Below are 22,879 nucleotides of genomic sequence, written 5' to 3'. Positions count from 1 at the left end.
CTACGAGGGAAGCCCATATAAACTCATGGATGGGAAGATACGCTCTTGTTCTCATCCATGAGCTTTATTAATAGGTACGAAGGTAGCTATCAGCTCTTATTTATAATTCTTTTCTTTTTTTTAATTAAGGTTTTCATTTCCCTTCTTAACTCTTTCTAACAGTTTAGAATCAAATTCCATATATTAAATCTGTTAAGATAAAATTCACCAGAGTAAAATTTAAAGATCTTATTGACTTTATTCTTTCTAAGACATTAGACAAAGTCATCGTAAGATTTTTTATTCACTAACATTCCATAACAGTAGATAACATCAACTTATTTGACTAATAAATCTCAGAAGAATAAAAGTTGTATGTAAAAATTATTTTTCATGTTGACAACTGCAAAGACATGTCTATTTTAATTAAATTAATAAACCTGGGCTTCCCAGGTGGTGCTAGGGGTAAGGAACCCACCTGCCAGTGCAACAGACATAAGAGACACAGGTTTAATCCCTGAGTGGGGAAGATCCTGGGGAGAAGGGTATGGCCACCCTCTCCAGTATTCTTACCTAGAGAATCCCATGGAGAGAGGAGCCTTGTGGGCTAAACAGTCCATAGTGTCACATAGAGTTGTACACGACTGAAGCCACTTAGCATACACATACAAGCTAGTTTTGATACTGAGTATTTTCCCAGGCCACATGAACTTGAAGCATTTGGGTTTCTGTCTAATATATTCCTGCGAATTTTATGACTGCTTAATTTGTATAAGTGCTTACTTTTCTTTGAATTAATTGAACATAGCTCTTTTATAACTTAATTTGGAAATACCATTAAGAGTCAGAAGAATATTTCACATTACAGCATACATATACAGACATACATGGGTTTCCCCAGTGGCTCAGTGGTAAAGAATCTGACTGCAATGCAGGAGATGTGGGTTCAATCCCTGGGTCAGGAAGATCCCCTGAAGGAGGGCATAGCAACCCACTCCAGTATTGTTGCCTGGAGAATCCCATGGACAGAGGAGCCTGGAGGGCTACAGTCCATAGAGTCACAAAGAGTCGGACACGACTGGAGGGCTATAGTCCATAGAGTCACAAAGAGTCAGATACAACTGAAGTGACTTGAGCATACATGCATACAGACACACATAAATAAGCAAGCACAAGCTAAGATCTTATAACTTTTATTTTAATGTTTTCAGCCATTATGTCGGTACCTGATCAAATGGCTAAAGCTTTTTTTAAAGCTCTTATTTTGGAGAAGACACTTAACATTTGTATGTATCTTGTAAAATAATCCTATGGAAGCTGTGAACTAGATTTGGAGCAAGGGAACCTCTGTAGCAGTTATATATATATATATATATATATATATATATATATATATATATATATATATACACACAGTTTTATATATATATGTATATATATATATATATAATCAGTTCAGTCAGTCATGTCTGACTCTTTGTGACCCCATGGACTGCAGCACACCAGGCTTCCCTGTCCATCACCAACTCCTGGAGCTTGCTCAAACTCATGTGCATTGAGTCGGTGATGCTATCCAACTATCTCATCTTCTCTAGTTCCCTTCTCCTCCTGCCTCAATCTTTCCCAGCTTCAGGGTCTTTTCCAGTGAGTTAGTTCTTCAGATCATGTGGCCAAACTATTGGAGTTTCAGCTTCAGCATCAGTCCTTCCAATGAATATTCAGTACTGATTTCCTTTAGGATTGACTGGTTTGATCTCCTTGTAGTCCAAGGGACTCTCAAGAGTCTTCTCCAACACTACAGTTCAAAAGCATCAATTCTTTAGTGCTCAGCTTTCTTTATGATCCAACTCTCACATCCATACATGACTACTGGAAAAGCCATAGCTTTGACTACACGGACCTTTGTTGGCAAAGTAATGTCTCTGCATTTTAGTATGCTATCTAGGTTGATCATAACTTTTCTTCCAAGAAGCAAGCATCTTTTAATTTCATGGCTGTAGTCACCATCTGCAGTGATTTTGCAGCCCAAGAAAATGATCTGTCACCGTTTCCATTGTTTCCACATCTATTTGACATGAAGTGATGGGACCAGATGTCATGATCTTAGTTTTCTGATGTTAAGTTTTAAGCCAGCTTTTTCACTCTCCTCTTTCACTTTCATCAATAGGCGCTTTCGTTCCTTTTCGCTTTCTGCCATAAAGGTGGTGTCATCTGGTTATCTGAGGTTATTGCTATTTCTCCTGGCAATTTTGATTTTGGCTTGTGCTTCATCCAGCCCAGCATTTTGCATGATGTATTCTGCATATAAGTTAAATAAACAGGGTGACAGTATACAGCCTTGACCTATTCCTTTCCCAGTTTGGAACTAGTCCTTTGTTCCATGTCCAGTTCTATTGCTTCTTGACCTACATACCGATTTCTCAGGAAGCAAGTTAGGTGGTCTGGTATTCCCATCTCTTTCAGAATTTTCCACAGTTTGTTCTGATCCACAGAGTTAAAGGCTTTAGTGTAGTCAGTGAAGCAGAAGTAGATGTTGTTCTAGAATTCTCTAGCTTTTTGTATGATCCAACGGATATTAGCAATTCGATATCTGGTTCCTCTGCCTTTTCTAAATCCAGCTTGAACATCTGGAAGTTCTCAGTTCATGTACTGTTGAAGCTTAGCTTGGAGAATTTTGAGCATTGAAATGAAAAAAATGAAGTTGCTCAGAGGTGTCCAACTCTTTGCGACCACATGGACTGTAGCCTACCAGGCTCCTCCGTCCATGGGAATTCCCAAGCAAGAGTACTGAAGTGGGTTGCCATTTCCTTTTCCAGGGGATCTTTCTGACCCAGGGATGGAACCCAGGTCTCCCGCATTGTAGGCAGACTCTTTACCGTCTGAGCCACCAGAGAAGCCTTTGCTGGTATGTGAGATGAATGCAATTGTGCAGTAGTTTGAACATTCTTTGGCCTTGCCTTTCTTTGGGTCTGGAATGAAAACTGATCTTTTCCAGTCCTGTGGCCACTGCTGAGTTTTCAAAATTTGCTGGCATATTGAGTGTACCACTTTAACAGCATCATCTTTTAAGGATTTTAAATAGCTCAGCTGGAATTCTATCACAACCACTAGCTTTGTTCCTAGTGATGCTTCTTAAGGTGCACTTGACTTCACACTCCCAGATGTCTGACTCTAGGTGAGTGATCACACCACTGTGGTTATCTGGGTCATTAAGATCTTTTTTGTATAGTTCTTCTTTGTATTCTTGCCACCTCTTCTTAATATCTTCTGTTTCTTTAGGTCCATACTATTTCTGTCCTTTATCATGCCCATCTCTGCATGAAATACTCCCTTGGTATCTGTAATTTTCTTGAAAAGATCTCTAGTCTTTCCCATTCTATTTTTTTCCTCTATTTCTTTGCATTGATCACTTAGGGAGGTTTTCTTGTCTCTTCTTGCTGTTCTTTGGAACTCTGCATTCAGATGAGTATATTTTTCCCTTTCTCCTTTGCCTTTCACTTCTCTCAGCTATTTGTAAGACTTCCTCAGACAATCATTTTGCCTTTTTGCATTTCTTTTTCTTCAGGATGATTTTGATCACCACCTCCTGTACAGTGTTATGAACGTCCATCCATAGTTCTTCAGTCACTCTGCCTATAAAATCTAATCCCTTGAATCTATTTGTCACTTCTACTGTATAATTTTAAGGGATTTGATTCAGGTCATACCTGAATGGCCTATAGGTTTTGCCTATGTTCTTCAGTTTAAGTCTGAATTTTTGCATTAAGGAGTTCATGATCTGAGCCACAGTCAGCTCCCGGTCTTTTTTTGTGTGCTGACTGTATAGAGCTTCTCCATCTTCGGCTGCAAAGAATATAATCAGTCTGATTTCAGTATTGATCATCTGGTGATGTCCATGTGTCGAGTCGTCTCTTGTGTTGTTGGGGTTTGCTATTCTGGGTGATAGTTAATTTTTTCTTAGGTTTTCTGCCTTTCCAAAATTTCCATGAATATATGTACTTTTTCAGGACTAAATTAATCTTTTTAATCTCCTTTTATTTCTCACTCATCCACACTTTGCCTATACCACAATTGAGAGGACCTAAAAAATTAAGTCCATTTTTATGCTTTGATAATACACAGTTGACTCACTCTGGAAACATATAAATATATTTTTCATCTTTTGGTAAGTCATGTTGTATCTCTCTCTCTGAATACAAATAGGAATATTTATGTACATACATATATATTATATATTCATTTTTTAAAACCTGAAAATTATGGCAATTACACATTATAACTGAAATAGTGATGCCGATGTGCTTTTCATACATTTTTTTCTTTTTTTCTTTTCTAGTGCAAGGGTGTGACTAAAATCTATCATTACATAATGGCTCTGCCACCTGATCTTACAGAACGGGAAACACAAATTCCAGAAGTTATTACCCCTGAAGAGAAGTCACGTAATGTGCAAGTGGTAAGCAGTTTTTAAAAAAAGATTTATCATTAATAGAAAGTATTTGGTAAAGATTTGTAAATATCAATCAAATTCTCTCTAATTTAACACAGAAGTGAGTGTAATGGGTTTTTGGTTTCCTTTTAATGTTTCTAAATGTATAGTTGATACTTGAACAACACTGGAATTAGGGGTACCAACCCTCCATGCAGTCAAAAACCCACACATAACTTTACAGTCTGTTCTCTATATCTGCAGTTTCACATTCATAGATTCAAACAACCATGGATAGTGTGGTACTGTAGTATTTATATACTGGAAAAAAAAATTGCACATAGGTGAACTTGTGCAGTTCAAACCCATGTTCAAGGGTCAACTGTATATAGTATATAAGATGATATGATCGTGTCTTGCTTTTCAGTATAGTCATTATATTAATTTTAGATGACTTCATTATATACCATTGAATTTATATATCATGATTTATTTAATCATTCAATTGTCATTGGATTATTTAGAATGCTGCCAGTTTCATGTGTTAAAAGTAAAACTGATATAATGATCTTTTAAAGTATAATGTATTTTAACCATTCAAATAATTTATTTGAATATATTTATATGATTCTGATTATAATAACAGAATATACAGTTGTCTTCCCTGGTATCTCAGCTGGTAGAGAATCTACCAACAATGCAGGAGACCTTGCTTTGATTCCTGGGTCAGGAAGATCCACTGGAGAAGGGATAGGCTACCCACTCCAGTATTCTTGGGTTTCCCTAGTGGCTCAGACAGTAAAGAATCTGCCTGTAATGTGGGAGACCTGGGTTGAGAAGATCACCTGGAGAAGGGAATGGCTACCCACTCCAGTATTCTTGCCTGGAGAGTCCCCGTGGACAGAGGAGCCTGGCAGGCTACAGTCCATGGGATTGCAAAGAGTCAGACACAGCTGAGTGACTTTCAGTTTCACTTTCACAATTGTTTTAGGATTAATTGTATTGTTAAATTACTTACCGGAAGAAGTCTATCGAACTAAGCCCTGTATTTTCAGAGTATTGAATTTTATCTCTTTTTCTTATTCTTGCTAGAATTGTAAAATCAAACCTCATTTTTGTTTTAGTGTGGGTTTAATTGTTTGGGCATTTTTATTATATGTTATATGTTTCTCCTACTTTCTCCATTTCTTTACCTTTATTATTTAAATTAATTTTTCTAACTTGAAATTGCCTGTTCATTAATATAAAATATAAAGATGTAAAAAAAAATTACTTGTTTTAGTCATTGACAATACTTGTATATTTTCTTCAATATTTTTCTATTCATATTTTATATATTTGTGGCATACCACATATATAACTTGATCACATGAACATATCATGATTTACTTGATTTCGTTTTATTTGTTGGCATTCAAATTACTTCAAGTTCTTGTTATTATGCTGTTATATATACTGTTATGATACATATAATTGAACATCTTTGTACATAAAGCTTTTCATGCTTAGTTGTTGAGGCATGCAGTTACTGGTCCAAAGGTTATGAACAGTTTCAAATTTGTAATATATACTGAAAATTTGCTTTCTAAAAGATTGTATCAGTTTATACTTCTATTAGTACATGTGTAACCATTTCATTATGCTTTTACTATTTAAACAAATAGAATTATTCAGGTGAAAAATAGTCATAATCATAATCCTAGTCATATCTTGTTTCTTTTACAATTAATGAGGTTTAGTATTTTCCATCATACTCATTAGCCATTTTCCCTTCCTTTTTCCTGAATTTCCTGTTCATAGTCCTTGCCCACTTAATTGAGGGGATCTTAGTGGTAACTTATGTGTATTTTATGTTATTTACATGTCCCAAGAATTTGCACAATAAACTGAGATATAGAATTTTTTAAGTTCAGAAATAAGCTCGGTAAAGTCAGCTTGCCTATTTTAAGTGCATTATTTTTGCCCACTTACAGTATGACTACATCTGTCATAGTATTTACTGAGATTCCTGTACTTTTAAAAAGTGATATCATTATGACTTAAATCTCTTTAAAGCAAAGAAAATAATTTCACATTTGCTCCAACAGAAAACATCATTTAACATGAATTTTTAAAGCTATAATTTGAAGTAATCCTTCATATATCATGCTTGTATTATCAGAATCATTTTCATCTAAGTCTTTATTTTAATCTATGTAAAAATAACAAAATCATTATTACGGCTGCATGGAAAACCTTATCTTAGCATAATGACTTAATGAAAAAGAGAGAGTGGAGATTTTTAGTACAGAATTGTTTGTCTTGAAATAGCTAATCACCTGAAAAAAATGAATAGACCTTTGAAATAGAAGTTTTTATTGTTCAGTTGGATCAAGGATGTCATTAAACCATAAGCTTCATGCAAAAAGAATATGACATTTTATGCCAATGGTGAAGTTCAAAATTAGTGATTTAAAGTATCAAATAATAATTTGTCTCTCAGTTGTAGAATTATACAGAATAGAATTTTAACCTTATTATGCAAAATATACAAATACAAAACACATTAGGTAATAAATTTCATAAACAAAGGAAGGAAGTAAATTGGAACAGCAATAGAATTTAGTGTAAGGATTAAATAGCTTTTTTTTTTTTGAAATCCCTACTTTACCACTAATTGCCTAGATGTAAACTTGAACAAGTCATATTTCCTCTCTAAACCTCAGTTTCTGCTCTGTAAAATGCAGAGCTCAAGTGAATGACAACTAAGGTCACATATAGCTATATACGTCTAATATGGTTTCACAGGCCCACAGTTTTATATTTCCCAGCATGGCCTTGCAAAGAAATCATTAACTAGTACACATATTCTGCTCAGTGACTAACTGGTTCCTAACATAGAAATGGATTGAATATTACTGACTTTTATAAAAATCGTTTGCTTGAAGCTATAGATTCTGATATGTTGGGGAAAGAGGGAAGGTATTAGGAGTTTGAAGGATATTCTTCCCGCTATTGGTGAAGCACACTTAAAAGGGAAAATTCAGGTTTTGAAGCTTACGCAGTTTGAGGGTGCCTCTTAAAAACACACAAAATGAAATACAAATTGAAATGTGGAATGAAAAAATTACAACAAATTGCAAATTTTAAAATCTGATGAATAATACAAACATGAAATACTCAGTGCTTTGGAAGGGGCCTGTATAAGTGAGGGGTCCTAAAACTTAAGCTTTATTGGCTTCATGATAAATCTGTCTCTGGGACTAAGCATGTTTTTTCCCCTGCATACTTCTCTCTGGCTTCACACCTTATTATTATTTAGCTCCTTATCTCCAGGGGATCTTCTCTTCGGGGAATATTATCTCTAGAAGATCTTCGCCACCCAGGTCTCCTGCATTGCAGGAGGATTCTTAACCACCTGAGCTACCAGGGAAGCCATATCCTTAAGCAGTTTTTCTAACTCACAGAACACAAATAACATGAAAGAAGAAAACATCAGAAGTCAAACAATAAATATTATATAGATATGGTTTTTGTGTCAGCAAGGAATGTACAAAGCCAGTATGCCTCCATCCGTGTCAGCTGCCTGAAATATTATTGTCATACTGCTTTCACTTGGATGGCCAAAAAAATTGACCCATAAATTAACCAATGTTTCCTATCTAGGACCATTATTTCATGTCCAAGGAAGTGTACTGGCACACTGACATGATCTCTACCAACATCTCATCACATTCATCTTCCATATAAGATGCCTGGTTCCATGTGCTTTTTGTGCACTTGGTGTATAGATAATTATGATAATTGATTTATTCAAGGATTATGATGACCCAGATGTTTTCACTGTCATAGCCCATAAATTCTTGTCCAATCTGAGATTTGTATTATATGCTATTTTTTTTAAATCGCAGTTTCCTCTGTTTTTAGCAACCATTTAAAATAGTCTTTGAAATACTGCAATGCTGTGTGTAGTCAATGTTATCATAGTTGATTTTGAGATTTAACATATTTCAGGAAATTGTGGCATCTATGCCAACCCTTGGTTACCAGTATTGGCAATCTATAACAAAAATTAAAAATGTGAAAGTTAGTTTTACCTTTATAATATATAGCATTCTAATTAATAAATGTGAGTATAAAACAATATGCTTTATTGAGGAAACTGACTAACAGTAAAAGAAAGCTGCCCAGAATGATTAAATGACAGGAAAAATAAGCCTTAATGCTCTGCAAAGGGAGAAAACCAAGAAGTAACTGAATTTTTCTGTCCATGGAAAATTTATCAGACTTTTTTTTCAACATTTAAAAATCCAATAGACTATGGGCTTCTGTTTTAAAATAAATCGAAAGTGGGATCATTTCCAAGTGTAAAAAAAGTTAGAATAGAATCACAAAATATGTTTCTATGTTGAAATATTACATGGACACAGGGTTTTTTCATTTTAAAAATTCATCATCTAAGAGGAGTGTTTTGAGTTCCCAAAATGTATCACTGCTGTGTATTGTGAAAGTCAATCATATAGCTCAAAAAAGTGGCCATACCCTCTACTTTCAGAAAGAAAGTTTCAGATTCTATCCATTCAAAGAACTGTGTTACAAAATTGTCTATCTTAAATGGTTCATAAATGATCAATGCAAAGAAATAGAGGAAAACAATAGAATGGGGAACACTAGAGATCTCTTCAAGAAAATTAGAGATACCAAGGGAGCATTTCATGCAAAGATGGGCACAATAAAGGACAGAAATGGGATGGACCTAACAGAAGCAGAAGATATTAAGAAGAGGTGGCAAGAATGCACAGAAGAACTATACAAAAAGGATCTTAATGGCCCAGATAACCACGATGGTGTGATCACTCACCTAGAGCCAGACATCCTGGAATGTGAAGTCAAGTGGGCCTTAGGAAGTGTCACAATGAACAAAGCTAGTGGAGGTGATCAAATTCCAGCTGAGCTATTGCAAATCCTTAAAAGATGGTGCTGTGAAAGTGCTGCACTCAATATGCCGGCAAATTGGGAAAACTCAGCATTGGCGACACGACAGGAAATGGTCAGTTTTCATTCCACTCCCAAAGAAAGGCAATGCCAAAGAATGTTCAAGCTATTACACTCATCTCACACGCTAGCAAAGTAATGCTCAAAATTCTCCAAGTGAGGCTTCAATGGTACCTGAACCGAGAACTTTCAGATGTTCAAGCTGGATTTAGAAAAGGCAGAGGAACCAGAGATCAAATTGCCAACATCCGTTGGAACAACGCATGGAATAGTGGACTAGTTCCAAATTGGGAAAGGTGTACCTCAAGGCTGTAGAGTGTCACCTGTTTATTTAAATGATATGCAGAGTACATCATGTGAAATGCCAGCCTGGATGAATCACAAGTTGGAAACAAGATTTCCAGGAGAAATATTTACAAATTCAGATATGCAGATGATACTACTCTAAGGGCAGAAAGGAAAGAAGAACTAAAGAGCTTCTAGATGAGGGTTAAAGAGGAGAGTGAAAAAGCTCGCTTAAAACTTAACATTCAAAAAACGAAGATCATGGCATCTAGTCCTGAAAGGTTGTTGCTGAACCATGAAAAGACGCCGAGATACTTGGCCTCCAGAAGAGAAGAATTCAATCTGGAGCCAGAGACAAGGCTTGATTGCTCAGAGCTTTTGTGTAATAAAGTTTTATTAAAGTATAAAGGAGATAGAGAAAGCTTCTGACATAGGCATCAGAAGGGGGCAGAAAGAGTACCCCCTTGCTAGTGTTAGCAGTGGAGCTATATACTCTCCAATTAGTTATTACACTGAATCAAAAGAATGTCTGGAGGTTGTAAAGATCTCACTAGACCTACTCCCATAATTTACATTTTAAGATAACAGGATTAGCCAGAAGGTTTTTTCCAGAGACTGTCCTCAAGCAGGATACAGTATTGTTATATAATCCTTAGGAACATAGAGAGGAAAAAAAGTTTGTCCTTTCTTCCTCCTTGAGAATTCCAGACCCCTCTCTCCTTGAGGACCCCTGGACTTCTTACCAACCTGCCTAGGAAATGACTCTCTCATTCCCCCCTTTTCCTTTAGGAGAATTATGTTGCCAAGGGAAAGGGGCATTGTTTTCATTCCATAATTACTTCCTGCTGTTTAGGGGCATGGTCCCTAAATTGTTGAGGCAACATATTCTCCTAACCCTCATATTGAGAGTCTCTGATCCAGGGGCCCCAAGTAATAGTTGGAGGAGGCTGTGGCACTCATAAGAGCTTGGACAACCATTTGTAACTTAAAAACCTTCATGCGACTAGAAACCAATCTAATTACACAGTTACAGATGCAAGGAGAAAACAGCAAAAATTGAACAATCAGAATTATTGTAATTAAGATAGTTTTCCACCATGGGGAACTAGTTAACATCTCCCAAAGTGAGGCAGTTGAGGCTTCAAGAGTATCCATAGCCCCAATCATCTTGTTCATGTGTTTAGTAAAATGAGTAACATTAGTGCTCATATCAGGTATATATGTACAGCATTGGGTATGAATGATGGCACAAGTTCCTCCTTGCGCAGCTGTCAGAATATCTAAAGCCAATCTGTTTTGTAAAGCCACCTTTCTAGTTTGTGTTTGTTCGGCATTAGGAGCTGAGATAGCTTTTTGAGAATCTTGCAATGCCTGCTGAGTAAAATTAGTCAAAGCATCCACTCATTGAATAACATCTGTAGTTCCTAGGGAGGGAACAGACACTGCAGCCAAATAATCATACCTGTGAAATACAGACCTTGATATGATTAGGCCCATATATCTAACAGATTGTTGACAAAGCTGAGCCTTTTCTCTTGATGTCTTGTAACCATAGCCTGCCAGAAAGTTTAAGAGATCTTCTGAGGCTCGTGAGCAAGCTTCCTCTGTCTCAGCACAGAGCAAAATATCATCTACATATTGTAACACCACTGCTTCAGAGCTATTAAAGTTCTGTAGATCCTGTGACAAACTTTGTCCAAATAAGTGAGGACTGTCACGAAATCCCTGGGGCAAAACTGTCCAAATTAACTGAGAACCTGGCTGGTCTTCAAAGGCAAATAGAAATTGACTTTCCTCCGCCAAAGGCACTGAATAGAAGGCATCTTTCAAATAAATTACTGGGAAATATTTGGCTCGTTCAGGAATTTCAGAAAATAGAGTATAAGGATTAGGCGCCACGGGGTGTAAATGAACTACAGCCTCATTTATTATTTGTAAATCTTGAACTAGTCTCCATTTACCATTTGATTTCTTTATACCCAAAATAGGAGTGTTGCATGGACTGTTACAGGGAATTAATAGTCCCTGTTCCTTTAAATTTTTGATGATGTGTTTTAACCCTTCCTTAATCTCAGGTTTCAGTGAATACTGCTTCTTATGTGGAAATAAGTGAGGGTCTTTGAGCTTGACAACTACAGGAATAGCATTTTGTGCTTGACCCACAGATTTTCCATCAGTCCATACTCTAGGATTTACATTTTGTTCAATTAAAGGGAGAGAAAGGGAGGGCTCCATATTCATGAAAACAGAGGCATGAACCTTGTTCAGTATATCCCTCCCCAAAAGGGGTGAGGGAGACTCTGGTACGATCAGAAACTCGTGTGAAAATAGCACAGAGTCCCAGTCGCAACTTTCAGAAAAACTGAAGTAATACCTTTTGGCGTGTCCAGACAGTCGCATTATGGAAGCGGATCGGGAAGAGAATGGGCCAGGGGCTTCAGTAAGCACAGAGTAAGTTACCCCAATGTCTAAAAGGAAATCGATGGATTGTGCCCCCTACAGTTATTAATACCCGGGTTCTTCAGGTGTAATTAGGACGAGAGCTTGTGTGGGGACCAATGGGCACTTTCAGTCTTGATTGTCTTGAGAGTCCGACCCCTGAAACCTACGCCTCTGGGGGCAGTCTCTTTTCGCAGACCGAATATGGAGCCTGAGGACAATCCTGCTTGAGGTGCCCCTCCTTTCCACAGTAATAGCAAGCCTATCCGTTTTCACCTGGGTCCCTCTGGGCATTTTTCTCAGGTTGTTTAAGAACGGGTCTCATAACCATTGTGAGGGCTTCCGCCTGTTCCTTTGTCTTTGTCTGCCTTTCTTTCTTTTCCTCATACTCCCTTCCATAATAGACTGTCTGAGCCAATTGTAACAGATTATCTAAAGACTGATTTGGTCCATATGCCCGTTTTAATAGCTTGCGCTGGATATCTGGAGCTGACGGAGTGAGAAATCTATCTTTTAAGATCACTTTTCCCTCTTCATTTTCGGGGTCAATCTCAGTGAATCTGCAAAGGGCTTCTCTCAGTCTATCTAGGAATTTCCCAGGAGCTTCCTTTTCCTCCTGTTCTATGTTTGTCAATTTCCCATAGTTTAAAGGCTTAGCACACACCTGCCTGAGTCCTTCAAGAATACATCTGACAAAATGACTCTGATCCCATCTTCCTTTAGCTGTGTTGTAGTCCCAGTCTGATTCTATAATTGGGACCGCCTGATTTCCAGTGGGGAGGGCGGTTATCTCATCCTCCCTCTTCCCTACTGATTCATTACCAAGCCATTCATCTCCATAAGCAACTGCTTTTTCCAAAACTCGACTTTTTGAGTCTGGAGTCAGCATTTGTCCCATGATATACATCACATCCTTCCAAGTAAGGTCATAAAGCAGAGTAACACCTTTAAAAGCACTAATATATTTTTCTGGGTCCTCTAAATAGTCTCCAAGATCCTTTGATTCCTTGTATTTCTTGATAAGAAAAAGGCTTATTAACTCTCACAGACTGATTATTTCTCCCGGTGGGTGCTTCATGAAGAGGCAACAGCTTGTGTGGCTGTTCCTCAGCCTCTCTGGCTGCTCTGTGCATGTGATCCCAGGGATAGAATGGAGAAATCTGCTTTTCTTTATCTCCTTGTCTCCTGTCCTCTGTCTCATCTCTTACTTCGATGGTCTGAGTTCTATTGAAACCAGAGTCGTCTGAAGTCGTAGTGAGACTGGAGTTGTTTGGACCTCTACTTGGGCAGCTGGAATCTCAGATTGGGTTTTTAGTGAGACCAAGGCATCCCTTCTTGGGGCAGTTCTCTGACTTTCAGTTTGCTCAGTTTGGGAGCCCCGGGTATGGGGGCAAAGTAGGAGGACAGGAGGGAGCTGAAGGTGTCACACCCAAATCTATACCCTTAGGACACAAGTCTAGCATATTTCACAGAGAGACAAAGGGCAACACATATGCTACTTCTACCCATTTCCCTTGTTTTCTACAGAACTGGTCTAATTGTAAAACAATATTATGCTTAAGAGACCTTCCAACTGGCCACCATTTGCCATCCTCCAGTGGGTACCGTGGCCATGCAGTATCACATAGGAAGACAAGATGTGTCTTCCTTAAGCCCTGGGGATCAAATCTATCCCAGTTTTTTAGGGTACAGTTCAAAGGAGTCAGGCTGTAATTGTTAGCTCCCATCTGTAAGAGAGAAAAAAAGTGACCAGCGCCATCTTTCTACTGGAGGCATCCCTCCCTGCTCTAGATGGAGATGTAGACAGACTTTACACCCAAGCTTTTCTTTCCTGTTTGGACTTAGTCTGTCCCTTACCGATGCAGGCGTCATACTCGTCCCTCCCGGTTCTACCACCGAGACAGGGTGGGGATGCACCAGGGGTAGACCTGATGGCATCTCTGACTGACGTCCAGCTCCTAACCATCAAAACCTTGCCTGCCTCTGATGCCACCCAGGGTGCAATCAGTGTAACCTTTCAGAATGCCTCCCAAGCTAAGACCGCTGGGGGAAACATTCATCACCTGAGTGCCTGTACACGACCCTCAGTATATTCCTGACCACAATAAGACCAGTACAAACATAAAACTGAAATGTACCTTCCAAGCATCACCACACCAGTATAAGAGCCTCCTCTGATCCACTAAGAGCCAGTGTTACCAAAGGAAAAAAAACCCCTGCAGTTCCAGTCTGAGTAACCTTTAATCTCAGAGATGCTCTTGTAGCTAGAGTTCCATGTAACTTCCGAACTTTTGATTCCTAGCGAGGCTAGGCACTTCCTGACTACCAACCCAAGTTTGGGATCTAAGTAACAGTACACAGTAACAGCATAGATCACAAGTCCCTTGAAAGTCTATGATCCAACAGATTAGGTTAGTACCTCTAATTCCCAAGGAGTTATGAAATGGTCAAAGAGACCGAAAAGTTTGACCGCGAAAGGAGAGTTCTGTCCACTTGCTTTGCCCATTTCTGGTCGGTCCCTGAAGGAGAGACATTGGGTGTCTTTTGACATTGGCAGATCGGTATAAACCCCTGACAGGTTTCTGCCATAAGCCGTATGAGGTCACCGTGGAACCGCAGAGCAGGGCTCCTCACTTGCTTCACACAAGGCTTTCATTCATTCATGCAAGCACACCATAGAGTTAATAAAGTACAGCAGAAAACGTGTTTGCTAGGAGAACAAAGAACTAGAGCTCCAAGCATCCTTACCTTGTCCTGAAGAATCCCAGATGAGCCCCCAAGATGAAAGGTTGTTGCTGAACCATGAAAAGACGCCGAGATACTTGGCCTCCGGAAGAGAAGAATTCAATCTGGAGCCAGAGACAAGGCTTGATTGCTCAGAGCTTTTGTGTAATAAAGTTTTATTAAAGTATAAAGGAGATAGAGAAAGCTTCTGACATAGGCATCAGAAGGGAGCAGAAAGAGTACCCCCTTGCTAGTGTTAGCAGTGGAGTTATATACTCTTCAATTAGTTATTACACTGAATCAAAAGAATGTCTGGAGGTTGTAAAGACCTCACTAGACCTACTCCCATAATTTACATTTTAAGATAACAGGATTAGCCAGAAGGTTTTTTCCAGAGACTGTCGTCAAGCAGGATACAGTATTGTTATATAATCCTAAGGAATGTAGAGGGGAAAAAAAAGTTTGTCCTTTCTTCCTCCTTGAGAATTCCAGACCCCTCTCTCCTTGGGGACCCCTGGAATTCTTATCAACCTGCCTAGGAAATGACTCTCTCAGTCTCATCACTTCATGGCAAATAGATGGGAAACAATGGGAATGATAACAGACTTTATTTTCTTCGGCTCCAAAATCACTGCAGATGGTGACTGTAGCCATGAAATTAAAAGATGCTTGCTCCTTAGAAGAAAAGCTATGACAAAGCTAGACAGCATATTAAAAAGCAGTGACATTGCCCACAAAGGTGCATATAGTCAAGCCTATGGTTTTTCCAGTAGTCATGTATGGATGTGAGAGTTGGAGTATAAAGAAAGCTGAGCACCAAAGAATTGATGGCTTTTGCACTGATTTTGGAGAAGACTCTTGAGAGTCCCTTGGACTGCAAGAAGATCAAACTAGTCAATCCTAAAGGAAATCAGTCCTGAATATTCATTGGAAGGACTGATGCTGAAGCTGATACTCTGGCCACCTGATGTGAAGAAATGACTCATTGTAAAAGACCCTTATGCTCGGAAAGATTGAAGGCGGAAGGAGAAGGAGATGACAGAGGATGAGATGGTTGGATGGTATTACCAACTTGATGAGTTTGAGGAAGCTCTGGGAGACAGTGATGGACAGGGAAGCCTGGCATGCTGCAGTCCATGGGGTTGCAAAGAGTCATAAACGAATGATCGACTGAACTGAAATGGTTCATCTCTGCTTAGGAACCTTGAACTACTTGGCTGACATCTTGTTCCATTAAAGTGGCAAGTCTCAGGGCATAAAACCAAGAGCTTGTAATCAGACATTAGTCTGGCTGTATGTTCTTGATAGACATTTCTGCAAAAACTCTTTGACTAATAACCCAATAGGCTTCTAGTAGTAGCTAGTCTGTATGAGATAGATATACTAAATTAGAGTCATTAGAGAGATGCCTTACAATATCTCACATTTTAAGAAAGAAGTATATATTTAGAACTCACAAAGTACCTGCCTGTCTTCTTGCTCCCCTTGTTTCTTCCATTCCATTTCACTTTACCTCTGCCCTCTTTTTCATTTACTTCAAGTGTGATATGATCAGTACTTATCTACTCAAAGTGTTCCTTTGTGAATATTTCCCCTGATGCTCTGGGAATGTGGCAGTAAATGCCAGTTCTATGAATGAAAATGTAAATGTTTTCCATGATCCTAAAAATAAACCCTGGAACATACAGTATCATACATTTTGTTCTTTTAGATAAGAAAAGATTATTTCAAATTTACTATGTTTTATTCAATTTTTTAAAATCTACCTGTATATAAATAGCCATTATTTATACAGCCTCTTAGTTTGCTTTCATATCTATCATTTCTTTTGAAATGCATACTGTCATCTCATTTGGTGCTCAAAATAACTGTGTGATAGGGCAGAAACTATTTTCATGCTCATTTTTAAAATTAAGAAGTTGAGGCCTAGATACATTATACCTATACATTATACCTCTATCCCTGCTTGTCACTGCTATCTGTCAAATTCAGTTGGATTTATTTAATCATGTGGTCAGCTGTTTTTTCTCAAAAACTAATCCAAAATTTCAACACTTCCAAAAATGTTTCCCTATCCAACTCCAGCCTTCTTTTACCTCAGCTTATGGCTTCACCACCCCCTTCAGCAAAAATATTGGGCCAATCACTTATGAATTCCCCTGGGAATAGCTCCAATAATGATGAATTTTGTGGTTTGTGTCAACCTTTCAGCTGAAAACAGAAAAGCTTGATAAATTTTTTAAATGTGTTAGTCATTAGAGAACTAACAATCAGTGAAAAAAATGAGACTAACATCTGGGAGAAGAAAATCTAGACTGTAAAGCAATGAAAGCCAGAAGAAAATGGATTTGTATTTTGAAAAAGTGAACTGAAAGTACTGAAATTGCCAAATTAGAATTCAATTTTCCATAAAAATATTCTTCAAAGATGATAGTGAAATTAAGACTTTTTGGAGCCTGAGAATGGAACAAACAGAACTGATAATTTGTTACTATCAGCTCAGTTCGGTCTCTCAGTCATGTCCATCTCTGCGAATGCGTGGACTGCAGCACGCCAGGCTTCCCTGTCCATTCCTAACTCCCAGACCTTGCTCAAACTCATGTGCATTGAGTCAGTGATGCCATCCAACCATGTCATCTTCTGTCTTCCCCTTCTCCTCCTGCCTTCAATCTTTCCCAGCATGAGGATCTTTTCCAATGAGTCAGTTCTTCGCATCAGGTGGCCAAAGTATTGTAGTTTCAGCTTCAGCATCAGTCCTTCCACTGAATATTGGACTGATTTCCTTTAGGATTGACTGCCTTAATCCCCTTGAAGTCCATGGGACTCTCAAGAGTCTTCTCTTGTTACTATCACTCCCAAATAAATACTGTTCTTTGGTAGAATAAAAACAATCTGAGATGGAAGCTTAAGGATGCAGGAAAGAATGAAGAGCAACAAAATGGTAAATATGTATGTAAATATAGATTATTGTTGGCTGGGTAAAATGATAATAGTTGCAATAATAAAAACATGGAGTTTTAAATAGGTAGAATTTAACCTTGGAGAAGGCAATGACACCCCACTCCGGTACTCTTGCCTGGAAAATCCCGTGGATGGAGGAGCCTGATGGGCTGCGGTCCATGAGATTGCTAAGAGTCGGACACGACTGAGCAAATGCACTTTCCCTTTTCACTTTCATGCCTTGGAGAAGGAAATGGCAACCCACTCCAGTGTTCTTGCCTGGAGAATGTCAGGGATGGGGGAGCCTGGTGGGCTCCCGTCTATGGGGTCGCAAAGAGTCGGACATGACTGAAGCGACTTAGCAGCAGCAGCAGCAACCTTGTTAAAGTAGTGGCAAATAAGGAGGGACGGGGTAAACAAAGTATTCTAAGGTCAATACACTATCCAAGAAGTGAAAATTTAACTTGGTAAGCCATGGATGCTTGTGGTACCACTAAAAGAATAATGAAATAATGGATAAATATCAGCATTAGAGGGGACAACTGGAAGTAATAATCCAAAAGAAATCAAGAAAAGACAAGCAAAGGAACAAAATACAGGCATGAAAAATGGAAATCAACAAGTACAATAACATTGTAGATTTAAACCCAAATATGTCAGTGATAATATTAAATGTAAAAAAATCTAAATGCTCCAGTTGAAAGAAAAAGAACATCACACTAGTTTTAAAAAAAAAAAAGTATAGGCTACTTACAAAGGCATACCTAAAATATAAAACAAATGCATTATTTTAAAGTAAAATGATGGAAAAAATATATAACATGCAAACAGTTACCAAAATAAATTTGGAATATTTGTCTAAGTAGATTTTAAAGGCAAAAAAGCATTACTAGAGATAAAAGTGGATATTTCATAAAATAAAAGGTTATTTTCCTCAAGGATAAAAGAATTTTAAATTTGCATGCATATAAATATAACATAGCCTCAAAATAAAGTAGAAAGTATGAACCTCTTCAGCTTCCTGCAGTCAAAATGATTCTTATCCTCAGGCAACCTCGTTTTCTCCCATCCAGGTGCAGAGAAGGATTTTTCTCCTTCTAAGTGTGGTCCCATTATATTCTCATGTCCTTCCACACCTTGTTTCTTTTCATTTTTACTTATCTCTTATTTCTTACTTATCCCTTAACTTCCATTTTTTAATTCCATAAAAGTTTCTTTTTCCCCATACTATTATGTACTGAGAGTTTTTGTATTTATTGGCTCCTTCTGCCTCAGTGTTTCCCGAGATATTTTTTTCTTTTCTTTCTTTCTTTCTTTTTTTTTTTTTTACTGCATATATCAGAATTACTTAGAGGCGCTTGGTAAATGCAGATTCCTGAACTGCATCCCCACACCTTCTTCATCAGAATTCTGGATGTGGCTCAAGAAAGTGCATTTTTAAACAAATTATTGGTAATTTTGATGCAGGCCAATATTTGAGAGTCACTGTCTTTATTTAAGGAATTTTTCCATGGTTTTTAACTATTATTCTTATGCTAATAACTTCCAATCTATATCTCCACCACGACTTCTTCTTCAAGTCAAAGCTCAATTATGATAAACCGAAGGAAGGAAGAGGGGATTTGGCTAAAGTCTACAAAGATGCCAAAATGATGAATAATGTGAAATGTGATTATTCAAACTGCAAAGAGTGCTTCACTGGGAATCATGAAACCTAGGTTGTACTCTTGGTTCTGTGTGTTAATAGCCTTGTGACCTTTGTCAGTTAAAGTGAAAACCGCACAACTTTGAATCCTCATTTGTAAAAATAAAGGGATTGTGATAGAAAAACTTGAAGCCAGTAAAGTTGTTGTTCAGTTTATAAGTCATGTCTGACTCTTTGGGACCGCATGACCTGCAGAATGTCATGCTTCCCTGTCCTGTGCTATCTCTCAGAGTCTGCTCAAACTCATGTCGATTGATTCAGTGGTGCCATCCAATCATCTGATCCACTGTTGCCCCCTTCTCCTCCTGCCTTCAATCTTTCCCAGCATCAGGGTCTTTTCCAATGAGTTGACTCTTGGCATCAGGTGGCCAAAGTATTGGAGCTTTAGCTTCATAATCAGTCTTTCCAATTAATATTAAGGGTTGATTTTTTAGGATTGACTGGCTTGATGTCCTTGCTGTCCAAGGGACTCTCAAGAGTCTTCAGCCCAAAAGTTCAAAAGTATCAGTTCTTCAGTGCTCAGCCTTCTTTATGGTCCAACTCTTACATCCATATATAACTACTGGAAAAACCATAGCTTCGACTATAAGGTCCTTTGTTGGCAAAGTGATATCTCTGCTTTTTAATATGCTGTCAAGGTTCGTCGTAGCTTTCCTTCCAAGGAGCAATCATCTTTTAATTTCATGGCTGCAGTCACCATCTGCAGTGATTTTGGAGCCTAAAAAAATAGTCTGTCACTGTTTCCACTTTTCCCCCATATATTTGCCATGAGGTGTTGGAACTGGATGCCATGATCTTTGTTTCTTGAATGTTCAGTTTTAAGCCAGCTTTTTCACTCTTCTCTTTTACCCTCATCTAGAGGCTCTTTACTTCTTCTTCGCTTTCTGCCTTTAGAGTAGTATTATCTGCATATCTGAGTTTGTAAATATTTCTCCTGGCAATCTTGCTTCCAACTTGTGATTCATCCAGGCTGGCATTTCACATGATGTACTCTGAATATCATTTAAATATCTATCAGGGTGACACTATACAGCCTTGGTGTACTCCTTTCCCAATTTTGAACCAGTCCATTGTTACCTGTCTAATTCTAACAGTTTCTTGACCTTGCATACAGGTTTCTCAGGAGGCACATAAGGTGGTTTGGTATTCCTTTCACTTTAAGAATTTTCCGAAGTTTGTTGTGATCCACACAGTCAAAGGCTTAATGTAGTCAATTAAGCATAAGTAGATGTTTTTCTGAAATTCCCTTGCTCTTTTATATTTTCCAGCCTATGTTAGCAATTTGATCTCTTGTATCTCTACTTTTTCTAAACCCAGCTTGTACATCTGGAAGTTCTCAGTTCATGCACAGTTAAAGCCTAGCTTGAAGGATTTTGAGCATTACCATGCTAGCATGTGAACTGAGTACTAATTGTACAGTATAGTGAATATACTTCGGCATTGTGTTTCTTGGGATTGGAATGAAAGCTGACCTTTTACAGTCATGTGGCCACTGCTGAGTTTTCCAAATCTGCTGACATATTGAGTGCAGCACTTTAACAACTTCAACATTTAGGATTTGAAATAGTCAGTAGGAATTCCATAACCTCCAATAATTTTGTTCATAGTAATGCTTCCTAAGGCTCATTTGACTTCACATTCCAGGATGTCTGGTTCTAGGTTTATGGTTATCTGGTCCGTAAGACCTTTTTGTATCATTCTTCTGTGTATTCTTTGCCATCTCTTCTTAATCTTTCCTTCATGTCCTTACAGTTTCTGTCCTTTATCGTACCCATCCTTGCATGAAGTGTTCCCTTGGTATCTCCAATTTTCTTGAAGAGATCTTTAGTCTTTTTCATTCTATTGTTTTCTTCTAGTTCTTCATAGTGTTTACTTAAGAAGGCCTTATTATCTCTCCTTGCTATTCTCTGGAATGCAGCATTCAGTTTGCTCTATCTTTCCCTTTCTCCTTTGCCTTTTGCTTCTCTTCTTTTCTCAGATATTTGTAAGGCCTACTCAGACAACCACTTTGCCTAAATGCATTTCTTTGGGGGGGGTGGTTTTGGTCACTACCTCTTATACAATGTTTTGTTCTTCAGGCACTCTGTCTACAAAATATAATCCCTTGAATCTATTCTTACCTCCACTGTATAATCATAAGGGATTTGATTGAGGTCATACCTGAATGGCCTAGTGGTTTTCCCTACTTTCTTCAATTTAATCTTGAATTTTTCAACGAAGAGCCCATTAACTGAGCCACAGTCATATCTAGCTCTTGTTTTTTCTGACTGTTTAGAGCTTCTCCATCTTCAGCTGCAAAGAATATAAACTGTCTGATTTCTAGATTGACCATTTGGTGATGTCTATGTGTATTTGGTGATCTCTTGTGTTGTTGACAGAGGGTGTTGACAGAGGGTGTTTGCTATGACCAGAGTGTTCTCTTGGCAAAACTCTATTAGCCTTTTCTCTGTTTCATTTTGTACTCCAAGGCCAAACTTGACTGTTATTCTAGATATCTTTTCACTTCCTACTTTGCATTCCAATCTTCTATGATGAAAATAAGATCTCTTTTTTTTTTTTTTGGTGCTAGTTCTTGGACATCTTTTACATCTTCATAGAAGCATTCAACTTCAGCCTATTTGGCATTATTCATTGGGGTAGAGACTTGGATTACCATGATTTTGAATGGTTTGCCTTGGGAATAAACCAAGATCATTTTGTCATTTTTGATGTTGCACCCATCTAGTGCATTTTGGGGGGCTTCCCAGGTGGCGCTAGTTGTAAAGAACCTGCCTGTCAATGCAGGAGACATAAGAGACTTGGGTTTGACCCCTGGGTTGGGTAGATCCCCTAAAAGAGGGCATGCCAACCCACTCCAGCATTCTTGCCTGGAGCATCCCATGGACAGAGGAGCCTGGCAGGCTATAGTCCATAGGGTCACAAAGAGTCAGACATGACTGAAGCGACTTAGCACAGATGCAATGCATTGTGGACTCTTTTGTGGACTATGAGGACTACTCCATTTCTCCTAAGGGATTCTTGCCCTCTGTAGTAAATGTAATGGCCATCTGAATTAAATTCGCCCACGCCCATCCATTTTAGTTGACTGATTCCTAAAATGTTGATGTTCACACTTGCCATCTCCTGCTTGACCACATCCGATTTACCTTGATTCATGGACTTACAATTTCAGGTTCCCATGCAATCAATATTGTTCTTTACAGCAACAGACTTTAGTTTCACCACAAGACACATCCACAACTGAGCATTTTTTCTGCTTTGGTCCTGCCTCTTCATTCTTTCTGGAGCTATTTCTTCACTCTTCCCTAGTAGCATATTGGACATCTACCAACCTGGGGGGCTCGACTTCCAGTGTCATATCTTTTTTTTTCCTTTTCTTATTGTTCATGGGGTTCTTGAGGCTA

At 38.3% G+C, this 22,879-nt stretch overlaps 1 protein-coding gene across 3 annotated transcripts in view; it reads left to right on the top strand.

Moving 5' to 3' along the window:
* LOC145536754 (uncharacterized) overlaps nt 1–22,879 on the top strand; it is a 507,944-nt gene that overhangs the window by 351,765 nt on the left and 133,300 nt on the right. For all 3 annotated transcript variants that reach the window (XM_081566545.1, XM_081566546.1, XM_081566544.1), the window contains one exon: nt 4,316–4,435. In XM_081566545.1, the coding sequence (XP_081422671.1) occupies nt 4,316–4,435 (120 nt within the window). The remainder of the gene's footprint in view (nt 1–4,315; nt 4,436–22,879) is intronic.

Source organism: Giraffa tippelskirchi, chromosome X, assembly GCF_054371585.1.
Source record: "Giraffa tippelskirchi isolate mGirTip1 chromosome X, T2T-mGirTip1v1.2.pri, whole genome shotgun sequence".
Taxonomy (NCBI): Eukaryota; Metazoa; Chordata; class Mammalia; order Artiodactyla; family Giraffidae; genus Giraffa; species Giraffa tippelskirchi.
This window is presented reverse-complemented; position numbering and strand designations above follow the sequence as displayed.